The sequence below is a fragment of the Geotrypetes seraphini genome, chromosome 6 (genome assembly GCF_902459505.1).
Source record: "Geotrypetes seraphini chromosome 6, aGeoSer1.1, whole genome shotgun sequence".
Lineage (NCBI taxonomy): Eukaryota > Metazoa > Chordata > Amphibia > Gymnophiona > Dermophiidae > Geotrypetes > Geotrypetes seraphini.
The window spans coordinates 137,139,077-137,160,650 of NC_047089.1; the positions used below are offsets into that span (position 1 = coordinate 137,139,077).

At 42.5% G+C, this 21,574-nt stretch overlaps 1 protein-coding gene across 1 annotated transcript in view; it reads left to right on the forward strand.

Moving 5' to 3' along the window:
• Positions 1-21,574, forward strand: part of TGDS (TDP-glucose 4,6-dehydratase) — a 74,967-nt gene that overhangs the window by 12,673 nt on the left and 40,720 nt on the right. The window contains exons 2-5 of the mRNA XM_033948744.1: positions 1,100-1,166; positions 1,810-1,878; positions 4,986-5,076; positions 17,517-17,659. Coding sequence (XP_033804635.1) covers positions 1,100-1,166; positions 1,810-1,878; positions 4,986-5,076; positions 17,517-17,659 — 370 coding nt within the window. The remainder of the gene's footprint in view (positions 1-1,099; positions 1,167-1,809; positions 1,879-4,985; positions 5,077-17,516; positions 17,660-21,574) is intronic.

Consider the following 21,574-nt stretch of genomic DNA (forward strand, 5'->3'; position numbering starts at 1 on the left):
CCTGATGTTTCAAAATGGACGCAGTCTAGAAGAAAACAATTTCTATCATACCGTACAAAAGTGATTTCTTTAGGGGCAGTTTTTCAGTTAAGATTTCCCTGTAAGTGTTTTGTTTTCCTTCAGGGAAATAAATATGTATTTTTTGAACCTGCCTAATTAGGCTTCTTTTTAGAAGGTAAAGGGATCTCTACACCTCCAGATTGAATCATAATGTTGTGTCGTGTTAAAAAAGATTGGAAGGATGTTAACTGCTCTTTTCCTTAAAGTTTTGTAAGATATCCCCCCCCCGGTCCCAGGTTTGTTTGTTGGTTTTTTTTAACTTTTTACTTTTCTTGTCTCCTTCTCCTATAGTGGACTATATGAGATGAAATATTACTTTTGTACCTTTTTGCTTAGATCAGCTTGTACTGATAATATTGTATTTCAGTATTTCTTATATCATTGTGTATGTAATGATAATACGAAATGATAAATATAAAAATTAAAAAAAAATCCCTTGAAAAGGCAAGATCTGCTTCATATTGTACTCCCACATATAAACCATTCCATAACTGGTTCTGTCACTAAAAAAGTCTGTATTAGAGAATGACATGGGACAGATTTGTCCCCGTCCCTGCAGGAACTCAATTTCCCCATCCCATCCCCGCAAGTTTTGTTACTGTGTCTGTCCCTGCCCCATTCCTATAAGCTCTGCCTTAACCGCACAAGCCTTGAACACTTATGATTTTAAAGTGTTTGAGGCTTGTGCGGATGAGGGCGGAACTTGCAGGAATGGGGCAGGAACAGGAAAAGAACTCGCGGGGATGGGATGGGAAAATATTTGTCCCTATGTCATTCTCTATATCTCAATAACAACTGATTGTGCCTCTCTATAAATTGGAATTCTCAGTACAGGTCAGCTGGTATAGAAGAAAGAGGTAAACAATTTTATACCCACAACATTAGCAAAAGAAATGTGTGAGCAATTGTGGGTTGGTTGGTTGTTTTTAATCCAGCTTGTGACTTGCATGTAACCTTTTTCAAATCTGGGTGATTTGATTCCATCCTAGTTGCTTTATTTTAATGAATTTACTTCTCTATTATTCTGTTTACTTTGCAGAGCTTCTCATGTGATTGTCTCTCTTATAGAAGATTACCCAGACTATTTGATCATAAATTTAGACAAGGCAAGTATTTTCAAATAAAACTTTTGTGTACAATAAATACCTAGATGACAAATGTCAGCCACATATAAATTTAAAGAGGTTTTTTAAAAAAATTTTAAACCTCACTGACTTTAGCTGGGATTATTTTTTTATTTTTTAAAAGGAGAGGCCATACAGAATGATTGAATTCTTAATTCCTAGATTTCGGCACACATCCAGGGAGGGAGGGAAAGGGGGAGATGGGTTAATGTGTTTCAGTTGTTTTTCAAGAATATAAGTGCTGTTACTTGATATTGTTGGCTGTATACCTGTTGCACTTTTTATAAGTTTTGAAAATCAGTAAAGATAAAAAAAAGGAGGGGCCTAAAAATGATATACTAAGATTGACAAACAACCACATTAAAATGGTCTCTTTCATGTGGGATGTGATGCAGGGTGCTGTAGCACAGAGCATGACAACAGAAAGTCCATGTGGCCTACCTTTTCTGTTTGCCCATACCATTATTCAGTTGAGCTGCCCATCTTACCCTAGAACAGCCAATTTTCATCTACTTTTATAAAGCAGGTATGAGATGTTGGTCTAATATTGTAAGAAACTGAGATGTCTATAAGCTGAATAATGTTGCTTTTCTATTTATTTAATTTTTTTTTATTTTCTTTAAAGCTCGAATATTGTGCTAGTCTGAAAAATCTTGAGAGAATTTCTGAGAAACCAAATTACAAGTTCATAAAGGTATGATTTTGATTTTCTCATAATAATTTCACCAGTACAACACTTCAAGACAAACCTTATGTTGACTCTAAGGATCCCCCCTTAAGAAAACATGTGGGCCCAGATTCTGTAAACTGCGTCCCGATTGTAGGCAGCTGTAGGCGTAATAAAAGTTATCTAATCAGCAAATCGGGACACACATTTTCTAAAATGCTCCCCAGACAGGAAGGCGCCTCCAGGAACCTAGAGAGGCGGCCCTTCGTGTTTCCCTAGTAGAGCAGGAGATGCTTACAATGTAGGCGCGGCCACTATATTTAATCACGGGGTTGGGGGGTTTGTTGGGGGGTCCGGCAGGAGGGGATGGGCACCTTCCTGCCGGCAATCTTGGGGGGCGGGGCCTACTGGCAGGAAGGGTTGAGCACCTTCCTGCCGGCGATTGTCAGGAGCAGGTAGGGGGGGGGTCTTTCGGCAGGAAGGATTGGGCATCTCTCCTGCCTCGTTCTTTTGGCGGGGGGGGGGGAAGACTGGCAGCCGTGGCCGCTATACTAATTGTGGCAGGGAGATCCCTTGATCTATTTATCCTTATATTTTGTCATTTTACTAATTGTTCTTTTTATGGCACAAGAAGAATTGGGGAAGCAGGATTTGAACACTGGCATTCCTTGATTCTCCGCCTAATGCTTTTTAGTGTTGTTAAAAATCCAACAAAGAATAATCGAGGAACACATATAGAGCACATATAGAGAGGGATAACTTTGTAAATGCCCACCCACATGGATGAAAAGTACATGAATAATTATACTCATCATGGATTTTCTGAATTTTCAAAGTAAAATTAAACTTGTTCTTTCACTCTGAAGATTATTCAGGGAAAAAATACCTGCACACATCTACATGTGCTAACATACTTTAGTTAAAATTCATGCATACTTTTGAAAGTGCAAAAATATATGCACTATTCCAAACTCCATTCCTGGGATCATCACCTCCTATGCATGAACTTTAACCTCTATATAGAGTATGTAATTTTATAAAAGAGTTTTTTAATGAGTAATATACAATTTTATCTTGAAAATTATTTTCAAAACGCCCCTCATAATGGGGTCCTTTTTACTAAGCTGTGTCAAGCACTATCACACACTTACTGCAGGTTAAAAAGGCTTGCCCTACGATGCACTCTAGTGTCCTATAGTAAAATGTACACTTTGGGCTCCTTTTACTAAGCTGTGATAGCGGTTTTAGCGCAAACCTGGAAAATTGTTGGGTTTTAGAACTTATTGCTCACATGAGAGAGAATTTACCTGCACCTAGCTAATCCTTAGAGGATTGGTCATACATTGATGATAGATTACTCCTTACTTTTATGCAAGTAAATTCAATCATTGTATGACCATTTTCAAATTTCGTAGAACTCGTTGACCCCTGATGCAGGCCATAGTCAAAACTTGGCCAAGTCAGGTCTGTTTTCAATAAAATTGGGTGTATATTTACTCAGATCATCTCTGCTGGTGTTGTGTGGCTACACTGCTACAAAGGTTTCCTTCCCTTTTTCTTCTGTCAGTTTAACTTGCACCTGCTTGTAACTACTCCCCTTGAGGTCAGCCTTAGAAAACATAAGTAATTTTAAATCTCAATGCAATTTTCAGCTTCTTGGCTTTCCTTTTAATCTTGGGATGGTCTCATGATGGTGCATTAATGATCCTTCACTGTGCTGCCTCCTCAGAGCACCTTATGTAACATACACCATGAGCCATGCAAAATCATGAAATTGAAGCATGTTTGCATGAAGTGTCTGAGCATCCTGCTGTGGCCATGACTTTGCCTGGTCTTTTCTCACTAAATCCATTTTTTCACATAACTTTAAGGATCTTGATAATCGCATTGATTTTACTGTTGAAGTATTGTGAAGTTGCTATAACTGGTATTAAGTGTATATAACTGGTTTTAACTGTATGGTTTTGTTTTGGGGCTTTTTTAATTTATTTATTAAACTTTAAGGTGCATGAGCATAATTTTTCTAATAATAATAACAGCTTATATACCGCAATACCGTGAAGTTCTATGCGGTTTACAAAGATTAAGCAAAGGTACAAATTGATTGATTTTAAGAGGGGAGGAAGAAAGAGGGTTAATAGGACAGGAAATCCATTTTTGAGGAGAGAGTGATTAATAGAACAAGTTAATTGCTGTAGAGGGGAGAGAGAAGAGAGGATCAGTTGTCTAGATACTTTAAGAACAGGTGTGTTTTCAGACGTTTCCTAAATTCCTCATAAGTAGTGGGCGAAAGCAATTGTTCTAAGACTTTACCCCATGATGCTGCTTGGTGCGAGAGAAGATGTTCATGGTGTTTTTTCAGTTTACAACCTCTCACTGGGGGGGAAACGAAGTTGGAATGTGAGCTTCTCTTGTGTCTGTTGGCTGAGAAGATGAAAAGGTCAGTTATTTATTTAGGGGCAAGTCCGTGTAGTGTTTTGAAGCAGAAGCAGGCTAATTTAAACTTTACGCGCGCCTCCCATTGGCAGCCAATGCAGCTGCCGGTAGTAGGGTGTCACGTGGTCAAACTTCCTCAGCCCAAAGATCAGTTTGACCGCTGCATTTTGCATCAATTGTAAACGCTGCATGTTCTTTTGGGAAATTGCTAAATAGGCGATGTTACAGTAGTCAAGTAGACTCAGTATGAGGGATTATGATGTCTTCTTTTTGATAGTTCTCATTGCAGATGAAGTTTATAAGAGGGCCATGAAAATTTGACCTTCTGTTTTGAAGAAAAAACTTAGGGCTGCTTTTATGAAGGGCCTTAACGCGTGGAATAGCGCGCGCTAGCCGCTACCGCCTCCTCTTGAGCAGGTGGTAGTTTTTCAGCTAGCGCGCGCTAATCCGGTGTGTGCGCTAAAAATGCTAGCGCACCTTCGTAAAAGGAGCCCTTAGATTTCAAGTTTATTATCATAATTTATGTGCTGTGTATTTTCTTTGTATACTTCTCATCTGGAACTTAAGTTCTGATATGTAAAATGACTAAGGATGGCTTCATAACATTTTATCTTTTGGGCAGACTGGATGGACCAACCAGGTTTTTATCTGCTGTCATTTACTATGGTTTTGTTTTGTTTTTTCCCCTTTCTGTTTAGGGGGACATATGTGACTCCCACTTCATAAAACATCTCTTTGAAACTGAGAAAATTGATATTGTGCTACATTTTGCTGCGCAGACCCATGTAGGTGAGTGTTGTTGCATACTTCTATGGTAATACATTTTAAAAATATTTCAGGAAGCATTTGAAGATGATAATGGCACGACGACGGAATTCTTCACCATTCCTGTCCCTGCAGATAACTGTGGGAAACCATCTCCATATCATTCTTTAAGGAGAGATGGAAGAATCAGAGTATGAATGTGTACAGCCACTGACCCTCAAGCCTTGCATTGAAGAATGCTGATGTAGAAGGACTGAGATTGAGATAGGCACTAAAGAATGATACAGCATGTTTTCCCACGGTTATCCGTGCGGACAGGGATGGTGATGAATTCTGTCACCATTTCATTCTCTAATTTGAAGCCCTTAGGATTGTCTCTTGTGCTTTTAGTGGTGGCTGTTGTAGAATGCTCTTAGACTACTCTATGGCTATGCAGTAGGTATCTTACTCCAGTCTGGCAAAGCAATGCCAACGGTTGGCATTTCAGAATGTGTTGCACTGTTTAAGGCTTATATTCTGTGTATGACACAAAGACTACTGACTATCTCTCAATCCTCACCCTCTGTTTACTGCATCCCAATGGCGAAGCTAGAAAATAATTTTGCTGTCTTCCTCTCCCCCACCCCAACTGAAATTAAAATAAATACTATAGCTGCTGGAGATCCTGGGTGTTACTAACTGAAGGACCAGAGCCCATATCGATAACAAAGCGAAGATGCACAACAGCACTTTGACACTAATAGCATGTTGAGTACTGGTGGGCTGGCATCACCTGTTGCTGACCTCAAAGACTAGCATTAGGAAGTGCCTCCATCAGAACCAAATAAACTCAATCAGTGGACTTCCTCTCCTCTCAGCTGGCTTGGCCTCTGCATTTTGTTGGCTGTTGGGGCAGTTACAGCAATGGTGTGCCTAACTACGAGGGAGGATGCGTTGAAGCAAGAGGATGGAACCAAGCCTATCTGTGGCTGTGCCCTTTTGTGTCCCTTGACTGGTCAAATTTAATTGGTGACTTTTATAATACTTTTGGAAGTGCCTCCTGTTTTAAAGTATTAGCAACTTTAAGCTCTCTCAGAGAGGGAAAGAGTGCTGATCTGCCAATTTATGAATCTCTGATGCAGTGGCGTACCAAGTGGGGGGCGGTCCGCCCCGGGTGCCAAGTCCTGAGAGGGTGCTCGCGGTCCGGCTCCCCCCCCCCCCCCCCACCTGCGTCCAGTTCAGCCCCGACGTCTCACATCTGGATTCCTCCCCGCACCATTTACCTGAAGCAGCCTGCAGCAAGATCGCGATCCCAGCGATCTTTGCACTGCTTCGGCTGTTTCCTTCGCCACGGTCCCGCCCTCCTCTGACGTCAGAGGAGGGGCGGGACCGCGGCAGAGGAAACAGAGCCAAAGCAGCACAAAGATCGCTGGGTTCGCGATCTTGCTGCAGGCTGCTTCAGGTAAATGGTGCAGGCAAGCTGGGCGGATGAGCGGTCCTTCGAGGTGGTGGGAGGGCGAGTGGTCCTGCGTAGGGGGGGGTGCAGGCCTTCAGGGGGGGGCGGGTGGGCAGGCAGGCCGGCCTTGGGGTGGGGAAGGAGACAGGCCTTCAGGGGGACAGGCCTTCAAGGAAGGGACAGGCAGGCAGGCCTTCAAGGGGGGGTACAGGCAGGCCTTCGGGGGAGGGTGCAGGCCTTCAAGAGGGGGTGCAGGCCATCGAGGGGGGTGCAGGCCATCGAGGGGGGGTGCAGGCCTTCGAGAGGCGGTGCAGGCCTTCAAGGGGGGGTGCAGGCCTTCGAGAGGGGGTGCAGGCCTTCAAGGGGGGGTGCAGGCCTTCAAGGGGGGACAGGCCTTCAAGATGGGGGTGCAGGCCTTCAAGGGGGGTGCAGGCCTTCGAGGGGAGGGACAGGCCTTCGAGGGGGGGTGCAGGCCTTCAAGGGGGGGTGCAGGCCTTCAAGGGGGGTACAGGCCTTTGAGAGGGGGGTGCAGGCCTTCAAGAGGGGGGTGCAGGCCTTCAAGAGGGGGGTGCAGGCCTTCAAGGGGGGGTGCAGGCCTTCAAGGGGGGGACAGGCCTTTGAGAGGGGGTGCAGGCCTTCAAGGGGGGGACATGCCTTCAAGAGGGGGGTGCAGGCCTTCAATGGGGGGACAGACCTTCGAGGGGGGGTGCAGGCCTTCAAGGGGGAGTGCAGGCCTTCAAGGGGGTGACAGGCCTTTGAGAGGGGGTGCAGGCCTTCAAGGGGGGGACAGGCCATCAAGAGGGGGTGCAGGCCTTTAATGGGGGGGACAGACCTTTGAGGGGGGGTGCAGGCCTTCAAGGGGAGGTGCAGGCCTTCAAGGGGGGGACAGGCCTTCGAGGGGGGTGCAGGCCTTCGAGAGGGGGTGCAGGCCTTCAAGAGGGGGTGCAGGCCTTTAATGGGGGGGTGCAGGCCTTCAAGGGGGGGGACAGGCCTTCAAGGGGGAGACAGGCCTTCGAGGGGGGGTGCAGGCCTTCAAGGGGGGGACAGGCCTTCGAGAGGGGGTGCAGGCCTTCATGGGGGGAACAGGCATTCGGGGGGTGCAGGCCTTCAGGGGTGGGATGCAGACCTTTAAGGGGGGGACAGGCCTTCAGGGAGGGGGCCCTGGTGCAGAAGTACACAGAGGGAAGGGGGAGGGGTTCAAAGAGACGTGCATATGCCGGACTTTGGGTGGGAAGAAATAATGGGTATGAAAATAGAGGAGAGGGAGAGAGATGATGGACCATGGGTTTTAGGGAGGGTAGGAACAGAAAGGGAGAGAAGTTGGACACAAGGGATGTTGTGGAGGGGGGGAATAGAGATACTGGTTAGGAGGGTAGTTGGGAAAAGAAAGAGAGAGATGGTGGACCCTGGGGTGGTGGGGAAGGAGGGAGAGATGCTGGATGAAAGGGTAGTTAAGAAAAGGTGGATCTGTGGAGGGAGACGAAAAAAAGGAAAGATGCCAGACATCCGGGGGAGGGAAGGGAAACGGGGAGGACAGAGATGGCAGATGGATGGTTAGCATGCAGAAAGAAGGAAGAAGGAGACCCTGGCAAGCAAGTTATCAGAAGACAACCAGAGTCTTGGACCAACAAGATTTGAAAAATAACCAGACAACAAAAGGTAGAAAAACTAATTTTATTTTCTGTTTTGTGATTACAATATGTCAGATTTGAAATGTGTATCCTGCCAGAGCTGGTGTTAGACCGCAAACGTGAGCTAGGATTTAACAGAGAGAGGAAAAGTCCTTTTTGTTTCTTTATTTTATTTACACCACAGCACCAGTGTGGTTAGGAGAAGCCAAAGGGGGGTGAAAAAGCTATAAAATAAACCCACCAGGATGTTTGAAAAAAACACCCAATTGGGCATTAAAATCGAATCGATAAACCAATTCAATAGGCTGAATCGAAAATTTTTTTCCTGAATCTGGCAGCACTAGTTTGTGATACTGTCGTAGACTTTAGGACCTGGGATTGGGGAGAGATGACATCCTCAGTACTTTATAATGCAAGTGAAACGAGGATTTGGTCAGACTTTTGAAGGGTCTGCACTCTGCAGAAGAAAAATATTGTATAGGCCGGGAACATGAGACAGCAGGAAATGGGAACTTTTCTTCCTTCTATTTTTATGAATGGAAAGGCTGAGGATGTCAGAGTTCAGTTAAAATATGTGCTTTATAAGAAAATATAATAATGTGTTTTATAAAATTTATAAGCATTGCTGGCCTACCCGGTGAGGTGTTCCTAGTGGTGGAGGCAGCGTGTCAATGTGTTGAGAGGAAGAGGTGGTCTGGGAAATTCTGCTGAGCAAACTTCGGGCCCATTTCCACCCCCTAATTAGTCCACTCCACTCAACTGGTTCACACACTGAGTGGGTCTTTGGGTGTTGTTCCTGGGTAGTTGTTTTGGGATCTCTTCCAGTGGTTTGTCAGTATCTCCTTCTGGTCCAAGGAAGGAAACTTTGTTAACCTTAGCATTGGCCTTCAGAATATGTTTGTAACAGCGCTGCTTGTAATGTAATGTAATATATGAGGTTCAATAAAAAAAAAGTTTTCACTGCCTGTTTCTATTCTGACCATTTATTCCGTTTCATGGTCATTACAAAAAATATTTTTTACATGGGGGGGGGTGTCAAAAAATGATGGGCCCCGGATGCCACATACCCTAGGTACGCCACTGCTCTGATGGTAAATCTCAGTCTAAATCGTCTCAGTACAGCATTAGCCACTGAAAGATGCATTGTCCCTCACAGCATATATTGGAAAGACAGCAGGTCACACGTAGTGGATAAAACAATAGGTTTTTAGAGGAATAGAAGATTTCTCATGAAAGGACCCAAACATGGCCATGTTGTACCCAATACTGAGCTGCCTCAGGGGGTAACTATTAAATAAACAAAATCCATAAATATAATGACAGTAAAAAGGCATCAAATCATATCAGATATACAAATATACATAAAAAGAGAGATTACGTTCTTATCCCCAAAGATAAAATTATATATGAACTCCTTTTTTAAACGTACTAAAATGTAAAATCTAAAAGTGGAAAGTATCTAGTCAGATCTTGATAGACAATTTGTCATATTCGGTGATTAAAGACCTGACTAGATAATTTCTGCAAGATCTTCTCCCTTTAAATAAACATACAATTTATCCACTATATGTGATTTTTGTGTCTTTTCTGCATCTTGGATTTTCTGTAGACCCTGACTTCTTTTGTTTTTGTTTCTCACAGCATATGACAGTAACAATAAGTATTGAATGGCTAAGGGACATTATCCTATGATACTATTCTGTTTGGCATGTCTATGAGGAAAAAAAAGTCAAATATCAACACATAATAACAAACTATTATTAATCTTGACTGGGGTTGCTATTCAGCATATCACCAATAACTGGAAAAATTATACTAATCTTAATTATACATTTTGGTGGAATTCGGTATGGATGGAAAGAGCAATTGCAATACAGAAAGGGAACTATAATAATTTTGTAAAGATCTGGGGGCCATTGGAACAATATTGTAAGGAGTAAACATCATTTTCCTTGGATGAATATATGTACACATTGGGGGGTGGGAGGGAGTTTTTCTGGAAATTTCACTAAATTATGTGTTTATATTATATTTATGATATAATTGATTATAATATTTGAAAGAAGGTGGGTGGGACGGGATATAATTTTTATGTTTGTAGAATTATATGAGAATTACAACTGTTATTGTTGTTACTAATGATATATTCCTGTACGCTTGCTGTAAGTTTTCAAAATGAATAAAGAATATATTAAAAAAAAAAAAAAGAATGGCTAAGGGCCTCTTCTATTAAACTGCACTAACAGTTTCAAGCACGGGGAGCCGCGCTGCTCCCAACGCTCATAGAGTTCCTATGAGTGTCGGGAGCAGCGCAGGCCATTCAGCGTGGCTCTCTGTGCTAAAAACTGCTGCGCTGTTTAATAGAAGAGGGGGTAAGTGTTGGTTTATGTATTTAAATGTAAATTAACCATTCTGTAGCAAAAAACACACGGAAAAGTGAAAAATCAATAATGTTAAAGCAAACACTTTCACTAGAAATATGAACAGGATGTCATAAATGATTAGTGCTGCTATAGTTCCAATTAGGGGAGTTTCAAATTGCTGGAGGAAAAAGCCTCAGATAGGAACCCTTCCACCACCACAATGGTGGTCCAAGGTGGTCGGGCGAACACCTCACTGGCAAAAAACCTCCAGACCAGCTCCCACAATAGTGAACTTAAAGCAGGACTTCTTATGGTATAAAGATAGAGGAAAATTTCCACTTATCAATAGATAGATCGGTACACCGACGATGGCCAGCATTTCACATCTCTGCTGCCTCAGGGTGTATAGCAATCCGATCGCACTGTAACCAAAAATTTAAACAAAGCTCCAATTAATAAATAGACTGGAAACGTAACTCTATGAACCAGTTCAAGAAAAAAGCCTCGAAGACATACCTTTAAGCTGGACGCAAAGCGCATCTCAAGATCAAAAGATGGCTACACCACGACTGTATTGGGATTAATATAGCACTCCCGGGTGATGAACCCGGAAGTGAATACGTGGCAAGTTTCACCATTGAAAAATGTTAAAGAAGTGTATGTTGATGAAAAATATGTTGATGAAAAATACTGACTGTTATAACACTTGAATTAAAAAGATGTTTTAGTTTTTGTCTTTTCTTTTACCCTGTCTCCTTCTTCTTATTATTATGTATATAATCTTCAATGTTAAAGTTGTTGTTAATAGAATGCGCTCCATTCAAGTTTTGAATTTAGACCATCCGGTTCTTCACTATTCAGCCTATGAATCCACTGTTGTTCTGCTCTCAACAAACGCCGCTGTCTGTCCAAAATTTCATCAGGAATATGGTCAATCACACAACATTTCAAATCAGTAAACTGGTGATCATATTCCAGGCAATGTGTGACCATAGGCGCTTGTAGTCTGTTGTTTTTCAAACAACTTTTGTGTTCGGTGACTCGAGTTCTAAAAGGACGAGTAGTCTGACCAACATAGATCAAAGGACATGGACACACGAACACATAGACTACAAAGGTGGACATGCAAGAAGTTCTATGCTTTAAATTGAAAATTTGACTGGTAAGTGGATGAATGAAAACATTTGAAAGTTCCTGAGTGATAATACAAGTAGAACACTTGCCACATTTAAAATGTCCAGTTGAATGTGTTGTAGTCAGATGAGGATCCATTATATCAGATGGACTTAAAAGTTCCTTGAAATTCTTCTGTCGTGAGTACGCTATTCTAAAATGAATATCTTTAAACAAAGGATGAAGATCCATTATTGTCCAGTGGTGTCTTAATATCTTAGAAATGTTATTTATACTGGGAGAATATTCCAAAACACATGTAGCGATGTTATCCATGGATTCAGTAGCACGGGGTAAAAAAAGAAAGTCTTTATTGATATGTTTAGCTCTTTTGTAAGCTTTCTTCAAAACTCCCGTGGGGTAACCTCTATTCTTTAGACGAGAGTATAATTGTTTGCTTTTAATTTTATAATCTCCAATGTCGGAACAAAGCCGACGGTAACGAAAGAACTGCGATGTAGGTAGGCTACGTTTTAAAGGGTTCGGATGGTTGCTCGAAAAATCAAGAAAAGTATTCCTGTCTGTATTCTTTCTATAGACAGTAGTCTTGATGATATCATTTTCTTTAGTAACAAGAACATCGAGAAAAGAAATATGGTTAGAGTGGCAAGTCATACTAAACTCAATTTTATGATGTCTTGAGTTCAACCATTCAAAAAAATCATTTAAATCTTCTTTAGAGCCTTTCCAAGCTAAAAAAACATCATCAATAAAACGTAGCCAAAGAGCAATTTTTTCTGAAAAGGGATTATTAATGATCCATGTATCTTCAAATTTTTGCATGAAAAGATTGGCTATCGAAGGAGCCATGGTTGCCCCCATGGCTACCCCCGATACCTGTTGAAAAAACTTATCCATGAATCTAAAATAATTCCTCTTCATGGCTAAAGACATCAGTTTTATTATAAACTGAATGGGAATCCTGTCATTTCTTATGTTGTTCTGGAGGAATTCTTCAACAATAATGAGAGCCTCATCCTGAGGAATCACGGTATACAGGGACTTAACATCTAAAGTGACGAAGAAAGTGATTTCTTCAGGATTTTCAAAGTCCGAGAGCTTGGTCAAAAATTGTGAAGAGTCTCTTAAATATGAAAAACCGTTTGATACAATTGGACGAAGGAATACATCAACAAAAGACGATAGAGGCTCAAGAATAGAACCACTGCTGGATACAATGGGGCGACCCGGAGGGTCAATTAAACTTTTATGGATCTTTGGCAAAATATAAAACACAGGGGTTCTAGGGTTTGGATTATTGAGATATTCATACTCTTTCTGAGTCAAAAAACCTTCTTCCATAGCTGAAGATGTAAGATGTTGTATTTCCCCAGCTAATTCAGGCAAGGGATCAGCTTCTAAATCTCTATAATCTGTAGGTTCACTTAAGAGTCTCAAAACCTCAGTTTTATATTTAGCCATGTCCAAAACAACCACTGCTCCGCCCTTATCCGCCCTACAAATTCTTATTTGATGATTAGACCTGAGTTGTTGTAAGGCCATATATTCATTACGTGAAAGGTTATAAGGCTGATATCTCTTTGTTTTAGTAAACTTTTTGATGTCTTTAACTACCAGTTCTTTATATAACTGTAAATGTTCTTTCGTTACCGTCGGCTTTGTTCCGACATTGGAGATTATAAAATTAAAAGCAAACAATTATACTCTCGTCTAAAGAATAGAGGTTACCCCACGGGAGTTTTGAAGAAAGCTTACAAAAGAGCTAAACATATCAATAAAGACTTTCTTTTTTTACCCCGTGCTACTGAATCCATGGATAACATCGCTACATGTGTTTTGGAATATTCTCCCAGTATAAATAACATTTCTAAGATATTAAGACACCACTGGACAATAATGGATCTTCATCCTTTGTTTAAAGATATTCATTTTAGAATAGCGTACTCACGACAGAAGAATTTCAAGGAACTTTTAAGTCCATCTGATATAATGGATCCTCATCTGACTACAACACATTCAACTGGACATTTTAAATGTGGCAAGTGTTCTACTTGTATTATCACTCAGGAACTTTCAAATGTTTTCATTCATCCACTTACCAGTCAAATTTTCAATTTAAAGCATAGAACTTCTTGCATGTCCACCTTTGTAGTCTATGTGTTCGTGTGTCCATGTCCTTTGATCTATGTTGGTCAGACTACTCGTCCTTTTAGAACTCGAGTCACCGAACACAAAAGTTGTTTGAAAAACAACAGACTACAAGCGCCTATGGTCACACATTGCCTGGAATATGATCACCAGTTTACTGATTTGAAATGTTGTGTGATTGACCATATTCCTGATGAAATTTTGGACAGACAGCGGCGTTTGTTGAGAGCAGAACAACAGTGGATTCATAGGCTGAATAGTGAAGAACCGGATGGTCTAAATTCAAAACTTGAATGGAGCGCATTCTATTAACAACAACTTTAACATTGAAGATTATATACATAATAATAAGAAGAAGGAGACAGGGTAAAAGAAAAGACAAAAACTAAAACATCTTTTTAATTCAAGTGTTATAACAGTCAGTATTTTTCATCAACATATTTTTCATCAACATACACTTCTTTAACATTTTTCAATGGTGAAACTTGCCACGTATTCACTTCCGGGTTCATCACCCGGGAGTGCTATATTAATCCCAATACAGTCGTGGTGTAGCCATCTTTTGATCTTGAGATGCGCTTTGCGTCCAGCTTAAAGGTATGTCTTCGAGGCTTTTTTCTTGAACTGGTTCATAGAGTTACGTTTCCAGTCTATTTATTAATTGGAGCTTTGTTTAAATTTTTGGTTACAGTGCGATCGGATTGCTATACACCCTGAGGCAGCAGAGATGTGAAACGCTGGCCATCGTCGGTGTACCGATCTATCTATTGATAAGTGGAAATTTTCCTCTATCTTTATACCATAAGAAGTCCTGCTTTAAGTTCACTATTGTGGGAGCTGGTCTGGAGGTTTTTTGCCAGTGAGGTGTTCGCCCGACCACCTTGGACCACCATTGTGGTGGTGGAAGGGTTCCTATCTGAGGCTTTTTCCTCCAGCAATTTGAAACTCCCCTAATTGGAACTATAGCAGCACTAATCATTTATGACATCCTGTTCATATTTCTAGTGAAAGTGTTTGAATTAACCATTCTGTGACACAAGTTACTCTTCAATATTGATAGTAGCTTAACACAAGATAATTTTCCACATCTACCTGCAGCAAGAAATTGCCACCACCTCAGAGTAATATGATAGATACTGCTGATATCATGCTAGTCTCTCAATAAAATTTTTTTAGACATTTCCCGGTTGCAAGTTTGGAAACTGCTTTATGCTGGTGTTTTGTATATTACTAAGGTAAAAGTGAGACCTTCCATAGCAGTTAAAAAAAAAAAGCTATCCAGTTTTGTAAATTAGTACTGTAGCGCAGTTCAGTTATTGGGATACATCTATCCAATCAAGTTTTCAGGATATCCACAATAAATATTAGAGATTTACTGGAACAACCCGTCTGACTCAGTGCATTGGGCTCTGTCTCTGGTGGTATTCAAATCCAGGCTGAAAGCCTACATTTTTGAAGCGACATTTAAGTCCGATTCTTACCAACTTGTAAAGCACCATATTTGTTAGTCATTCCCTCTGTAGTTCTCTACCATGTCTACATCTTCATCCCTTTGTATTTCCCAACATGAGCAGCATATATTAATTCACCATTTTTTGTCCAGTGTGTCTGTCATTATTAGATTGTAAGCTCTTTCGAACATGGACCATCTCTTGCATGTTTCATGTACAGCACTGCATGCGTCTGGTAGTGCTATAGAAATAATAAATAGTACTAGTAGTAATGTAGTGCCTCCTTAGTATGTAAATCTCTATTATGCATATTCATTATGGATACCCTGAAAACCAGACTGACTGACTGAGTATTCCCTGAGGACTGGATTGAGAACTGCTGTTCTAGCATGCACTAAAATTTTCAGGGTTTGTACAATGAATATGCATGAGAGAGATTCTCATGAATTGCTTTCTTGGTATGTAAATCTCTTGTGTATATTTATTATAGCAGTGTTTTTCAACCGCTGTTCCGCGGCACACTAGTGTGCCGCGAGATGTTGCCTGGTGTGCCGTACGGTCAGGGCCGCCATCAGGGCAGTTCCACCAGTCTAGGGAGAGGGGCGGTCCGCCCCACGTGGACAGGAGAGAGCTGGACGGGGGACCCGCGGAGTTCAATACATCTCCAGCCGCGAGGCTCGTCTTCTGTTCCTGCCTGCCCTGCAGCTAACATATAGCCGATCGCAAGCGTTCCCCGATGTCAGCGCTGACGTCGGAGGGAGGGCTTAAGCAAAGCCTGCCCTCCGACGTCAGCGCTGACGTCGGAGAATACTTCCGTTCGGCTATTTGTGCGCGGCAGGGCAGGCAGGAAGCAGAAGACAAGCCTTGCGGCTTGAGCTTCGTTTTGCTAAGAAAGTTGCAAAGATGGGCTGGGAGGCAAACACGGAACACAAAAGGGGGGAGGGAGTGCGTTTTGGACACAAGGCATGAACTTGGGAGAGAGGAAGGGAGGGAAAGAGATGCTGAGGTGGGGGGGGGAATGGGTTTTTGGACACAGAAGGCATGGACTTGGGAGAGAGGAAGGGAGGGAAAGAGATGCTGAGGTGGGGGAGGGAATGCGTTTTTGGACACAGAAGAAATGGACTTGGGAGAGAGGAAGGGAGGGAAAGAGATGCTGAGGTGGGGGAGGGAATGCGTTTTTGGACACAGAAGAAATGGACTTGGGAGAGAGGAAGGGAGGGAAAGAGATGCTGAGGTGGGGGAGGGAATGCGTTTTTGGACACAGAAGAAATGGACTTGGGAGAGAGGAAGGGAGGGAATGAGTGTTTGGACACAGAAGGCATGGACTTTGGAGAGAGGAAGGGAGGGAAAGAGATGGTTGTGTACACGGGGAATAGAAGAAAGGAGAATTTTTGGTCATAGGGAGGGAGTGAGGTATAGATAGTGGCATACCAGGGTGGGGGGGGGCGGTCTGCCCCACCCTGGGTTTACATCCCAAGGGGGTGCACAGCTGGCCACCCTCCAGTGTTGTCCCTAGGCCGGCAAACTGCGGCTCTTTAGCCACTTGAGTGCCACCGCCGCCAACGGTGTTGTTGGCGGTGGCAGCATTATAAAATACTTTCTTTGTGTTTATTTGATTCCTATTCAAGAGAATTACTTTATATATAGTCAATATAGGCACAGAGTTAAATTTTTTAACATTTTCTAATGGTGGTGTGCCTCGTGATTTTTTTCATGAAACAAGTGTGCCTTTGCCCAAAAAAGGTTGAAAAACACTGTATTATAGGTATCCTGAAATTTTGGCTGGATTGAGAAGCACTGCATTAAATTATTCATTAACTTTGGAACTATGACTATGGGCGGTTTTACCACGCACCTAGCGCGCGCTGCATTGCCATCATTGCGCTGGCGTTAGTTTTTACACATAGCGCAGGGGTTAGCGTGCGCTAATCTGCAGCACGTGCTAAAGACGCTAGCGCACCTTAGTAAAAAGAGTCCTATGTCAATTGGAGTTTAGTATTAAGAAAATATAAATGCCTTTAATCGTATATGTTAAGATCCATGGATATTTGATACATGCTAAGAATATCGATCAATTTACAAACCTTGAGGGTTTATTTTACTCTGACCTAGAGAGAGGTATTTGTTCTTTAATTGGATGCTATTTTGATTATCTTTATTAAAATAACTTATCCTGGAAATTTTACAGTTATAAAAGTATGCCTGCCCTATCCAAATTTGAAATGTTGGTCTGATTCACTTTCTCAAATGACTGATCTGATTCTAAGTGTCACTTTCTTTTTAAACATTTGTTATATTTCAGACCTCTCATTCTGTCATTCTTTTGAGTTCATGTATGTGAATGTGTATGGCACACGTATTCTGGTTGGTGCTGCCTATGAAGCCCGAGTGGAGAAGTTTGTTTACATCAGCACAGATGAAGTTTATGGGAGCAGTCTTGATGAGGTGAGCCACTGCCCTGCTCTTTAGTACAAAGGGTAATAAGTCACAGAGGAAGGTATAAGGATCAAATTTTTAAAAATTAATAAAGGCCCCCCCTTTTATGACACTGCCGGCGATAAAGCCTAAGCAGCTTCATAAAGGAGGGGAAAATAAGATAAAAATGGACAGACGACCCAAGGGAAAGTGGACACTTTAAGTAAAACTTGATTTCCTATTGAAACTAACATGTGCATGGTATTGATGTTTTGTTATAAACCACTCCAAGCTGTAGTAAGTTTGAGAGGTCTCATAGACTCTTCTCTTACCTTTTAGGGATCAAATAAACTCTCTTGTCAAGAAGTTCTTTTTTTAGCCTTTGAATGTTGAGGAAGTTCAGAAACCTTTTCCACCAACAACACTTTTCTGTCCTGGTCCAATCTATCATATTATCCCGGATAGATTACTGTAATGTTATCTATCTTGGCCTTGAAAGAGACCTGGGAGTGATGGTAGACACAACATTGAAGGCGTCGGCGCAGTGTGCCACGGCCTCAAGGAAAGCAAACAGAATGTTGGGTATCATTAAGAAGGGTATTACAACCAGAACGAAGGAAGTCATCATGCCGCTGTACCACGCGATGGTACAACCACATCTGGAGTACTGTGTCTAATATTGGTCGCTGTACCTAAAGAAGGACATGGAGATACTTGAGAGGGTTCAGAGAAGAACGACAAGAATGATAAAAGGTATGGAAAACCTTTCATACACAGAGAGGCTAGAAAGGCTGAGACTCTTCACCCTGGAGAAGTGAAGACTCAGAGCAGACATGATAGAGACTTACAAGATCATGAAGGGCATAGAGAAGGTAGAAAGGGGCAGATTCTTCAGCCTATTGGGAACTACAGGAACAAGGGGGCACTCAGATAAATTGAAAGGGGACAGGTTTAGAACCAATGCTAGGAAATTTTTCTTCACTCAGAGGATGGCGGACACCTGGAATGTGCTTCCGGAGGATGTGATAGGACAGAGTACATTAAAGGGATTCAAAGAAGGATTGGACAAGTTCCTGAAGGATACGGGGATTGAGGGATATAGATAGAGGTAGAGATAGGATCATGAAAGGGTATAGATAGAAGAAAAATGGGGATTAAAGGGTTTTAGACAAAGGATCACTTACAGGTCATGGACCCCATGGGCCGCCGCAGGAGCGGACTACTGGGCGCGATTGACCCCTGGTCTGACCCGGCAGAGGCAACTTCTTATGTTCTTATGTTCCCCTGTATCCTCAAGTCAGGTAACTCAGCAGAAAGTTCCAGCAGTGGTTCTTAAGGTGCCTAAGACTTCCAAGTCGAAGCACATTCCCACTGCCTCTGTGGAACTTCCAGCCAAGGCAGGTGGGCCAGTTTCAGATGCGGTACCCTCCTTGCCGGCTGCTTTCCAGACCATATTGGAGAAGCAATTCATGCAGTTCCTTACTAATATGGGACCGAAGCTTCTCCCTTTTATCAAGCCTGGGCATTCTGCAGACTCCCGCGAGGTCGAGCCGCTTCTTTTGCCTCAGTCTGAGCTTCGACACTCTTTGCAGGGAGCAGAGTCTCTGCGAGTGTCTGGTCTGGCATCCAAGCACGTCATGCAAGGAGCAGATTCGTTGCCAGTGCCTCGACAGGAGCAGAGTCTTTGGGAGTGTATCGAGGTTCCTCCACCAAGCCTCTGGGCTTCGCTCTACAGCCTCCAGTCCTATCCATTCGTTGGTAGCATCGGCTGCTTCTGTCTTCGGGCAAAGTCTCCTCGATCATCGAGATCTGCTTCCAAGCACCATTCTCACAGAAGATCGAGGCATACTTCCAGGCACAGTTCTTCTTCTAAAGAACGTCCTTCTTCAACCAAGCCTCGATCTACTCCTACTTCTACTAGACCGCCTACTCCTCGATCGAGGTCTCCACTTCCAAACCTCGAGGATGTCGCGGTTTTGATTTTTTCATCCAAGTCTCCATATTCATTTGATATTTTTCTTCCGACTGAAGCTTCAACCTCAATCCAGGCTGCTTCGACAACCTCGAGTCACTTTCAAAGCAAAGCTTTAGCCGATCAGCTATCTTTTTCATCCTTTCTTCGTCAGATGACCTGGATCTTCAATTAGATGCTGGTTTCAAATACTCTAAGGAGTATCTCGAAGTTATGCATCTTCCTCAACCTCCGGCAGAGTCACTTAAGCTTTCTCTTCACAAGCTCTTGCCTCAGACTTTTGCCAGATGCCTGGAAACTCCTTGTACAATTCCAGCAGTTCCAGGAAAATTGGACTCTAGATTTAAAACTCTACATCGCAAGGGGTTTGACAACTCACATTTATCTCACCAGTCCCTGCTTGCGGAGTCATCCTTAAAGAGGCCCCATCCTTCCAAGGTTTATGCCACCGTACCTCCTGAAAGAGAAGGGAAAACTATGGACAAATTTGGACGTCGCATCTATCAAAATGCTATGATGTCCTCTACAGTCCTTAATTATAATTTTCATTTTGTTACTTATTTTGAGTTCCTCATTAAGCTTTTACCAAACTTTTTGAGTTATTTGGACACTCAAAACCATTTTGAATTCCAAGAAGTCATCGCTTCTCTATTTCAACTCAGACTGCAAAATGCTATGATGTCCTCTACAGTCCTTAATTATAATTTTCATTTTGTTACTTATTTTGAGTTCCTCATTAAGCTTTTACCAAACTTTTTGAGTTATTTGGACACTCAAAATCATTTTGAATTCCAAGAAGTCATCGCTTCTCTATTTCAACTCAGACTGCAATCATCCTTCAATCATCTTATGATGCCTTTGAGTTGTCTGCTAGGGCGGCTGCTTGTTCTTTAGCAATGCGCCACCTTGCCTGGCTTCGTACTATTGACATGGACTCTAATCTTCAGGACTGGCTAATGTTCCTTGTGAAGGCAATGACCTCTTTGATGAATCTATCAAGGCAGTCAGCAAGAAATTGTCTGACCATGAAAAATACTTTGCTTCTGTAGTCAGACCTAAGCCAAAGCCAGCTCCTGCTAAGCCTACACGTTCTCAACCTATCTAACAGAGGCGTTTTGCTCCCAGGACGGTTCCTTACAATCGCCCTCCTCCTAAGAAACAGCAGCCTCAGAAGCAACAAAAATCTCAACCTTCTGCTGCACCTAAGGCTACTCAGCCTTTTTGACTGTTTACAACAGAACATAACCTCCACCGTTTTGCCTCTGTCTTCCCTTCTCCCTATAGGAGGTCGTCTCCATCATTTTTACCACCGATGGATGACCATTACATCCGACCTCTGGGTCCTAACCATCATCAAAGAAGGATACTCTCTTCTTTTCACTCAGATTCCATCAGAGCTTCCTCCAAGAGAGTATCCTTCCAGTCCATCCTAGACTGCCCTTCTTCTTCAGGAAGCTCAAGCTCTGCTTCGTCTCTATGCTATCAAGCCAGTTCCTTTGGACCAGCAGAACAGGGGGTTTACTCCTGTTACTGCCTTGTTCCGAAGAAGATGGGTGATCTGCGACCCATTCTGGATCTCAGGGCTCTCGGTCAAAGAAAAATTTTGCATATTTACCCTGGCATCCCTTCATCCCCTTCTCGAGCAGAACAACTGGTTATGCTCTCTGGATCTCAAGGAGGCCTACACTCATATTCCCATCCATCCGGCCTCCTGTCAATATCTCAGATTTCGGGTGGGGAATCTGCATTATCAGTACAGAGTGCTGCCCTTCGGCCTGGCTTCATCTCCCAGAGTGTTCACCAAGTGCCTGGTAGTGGTAGCAGCAGCTCTACGGAACCATGGTCTTCAGGTATTTCCTTACCTCGACGACTGGCTCATCAAAGATTCAACTTATCAGGGGGTTATTGTAGCGACTCAACAGACTACGTGGTTCTTACAAAGTATGGGGTTCGAAATCAACTTTCCCAAATCC